Here is an 847-nt window from a genome sequence, read left to right on the forward strand (position 1 = left end):
TAAATCAAAATACTAAAATTTAAGTAAATATGTATATCATCGGTTTCTTAAAATTATTTACTCACAATATGTTAACTACGAGTTTACTGTCTTCTATGCATAACTTTAACTCCGAAATATTCTTTTCCATTTGTGAAATAATACTTTCAAATTCTGATTTATGAATATTTTCTTTTTGTATAATTTCGTTAAAGCTATTTTCAGTAGCTAAATACAAATGGATACATTTACAAATAAGTCATATAGTATACACAATATTATTTAACAAAACTCACAAATAACTATGTTGAACTGTTCAAAATTGTTTGCTTTTTCACAAATAATATCAATTATTTCAGAGTGCTGTTTCATATCTTTCAAAGTCCGTAAATGTATATAATTTAACCTATAGTAAAATATCATAACAATGAAAAATATATAATTAATTTACTAGCTTTTTATTTGCTTACCTTGGAGTTGATCTAATTGTTAATTTATTCATATTGTTAACATCATTAACTGCAGAAGCTTTTATAGAAGCTACCATTTTGTTAATCAGATTACTGTCATTATTTGTATTTAAATAATTTTCAGCTAAATTATTCATAACTGTTTTTATTTCCATTAATCCAAAATCACTTTTTTTATTATTTAACTCTTTTAACATTTCCCCTACAATTATATTTTTTTGATTCTAAAAAATAAAAATAAAACAAAAAGATTAAATGTATAGAATTATTTAACATAGTATGAATTAAGTATTAACTAACTATTTCTTCATTTAAGTGTTAGTTTTCTCAACAATCTCATCTAAGATTTTTAATGATTCATCTTCAAAATCACATTTTCTTGGAATACAGTTACCTTT

The 847-nt window shown here is 22.0% G+C and overlaps 1 protein-coding gene across 1 annotated transcript; it reads right to left on the reverse strand.

Annotated features, from left to right (window-relative positions):
* Positions 1–65: 65 nt before the first annotated feature.
* On the reverse strand, positions 66–673 carry LOC100571023 (the record flags this gene model as incomplete). Its single annotated transcript, XM_003248614.3, has 3 exons — positions 66–207; positions 276–385; positions 450–673. Coding segments are annotated over 3 exons (476 nt in total), but the record flags the coding sequence as incomplete, so codon positions are not given.
* Positions 674–847: the final 174 nt, after the last annotated feature.

This window comes from Acyrthosiphon pisum, unplaced genomic scaffold (assembly GCF_005508785.2).
Source record: "Acyrthosiphon pisum isolate AL4f unplaced genomic scaffold, pea_aphid_22Mar2018_4r6ur Scaffold_5023;HRSCAF=5576, whole genome shotgun sequence".
Classification (NCBI taxonomy): Eukaryota; Metazoa; Arthropoda; class Insecta; order Hemiptera; family Aphididae; genus Acyrthosiphon; species Acyrthosiphon pisum.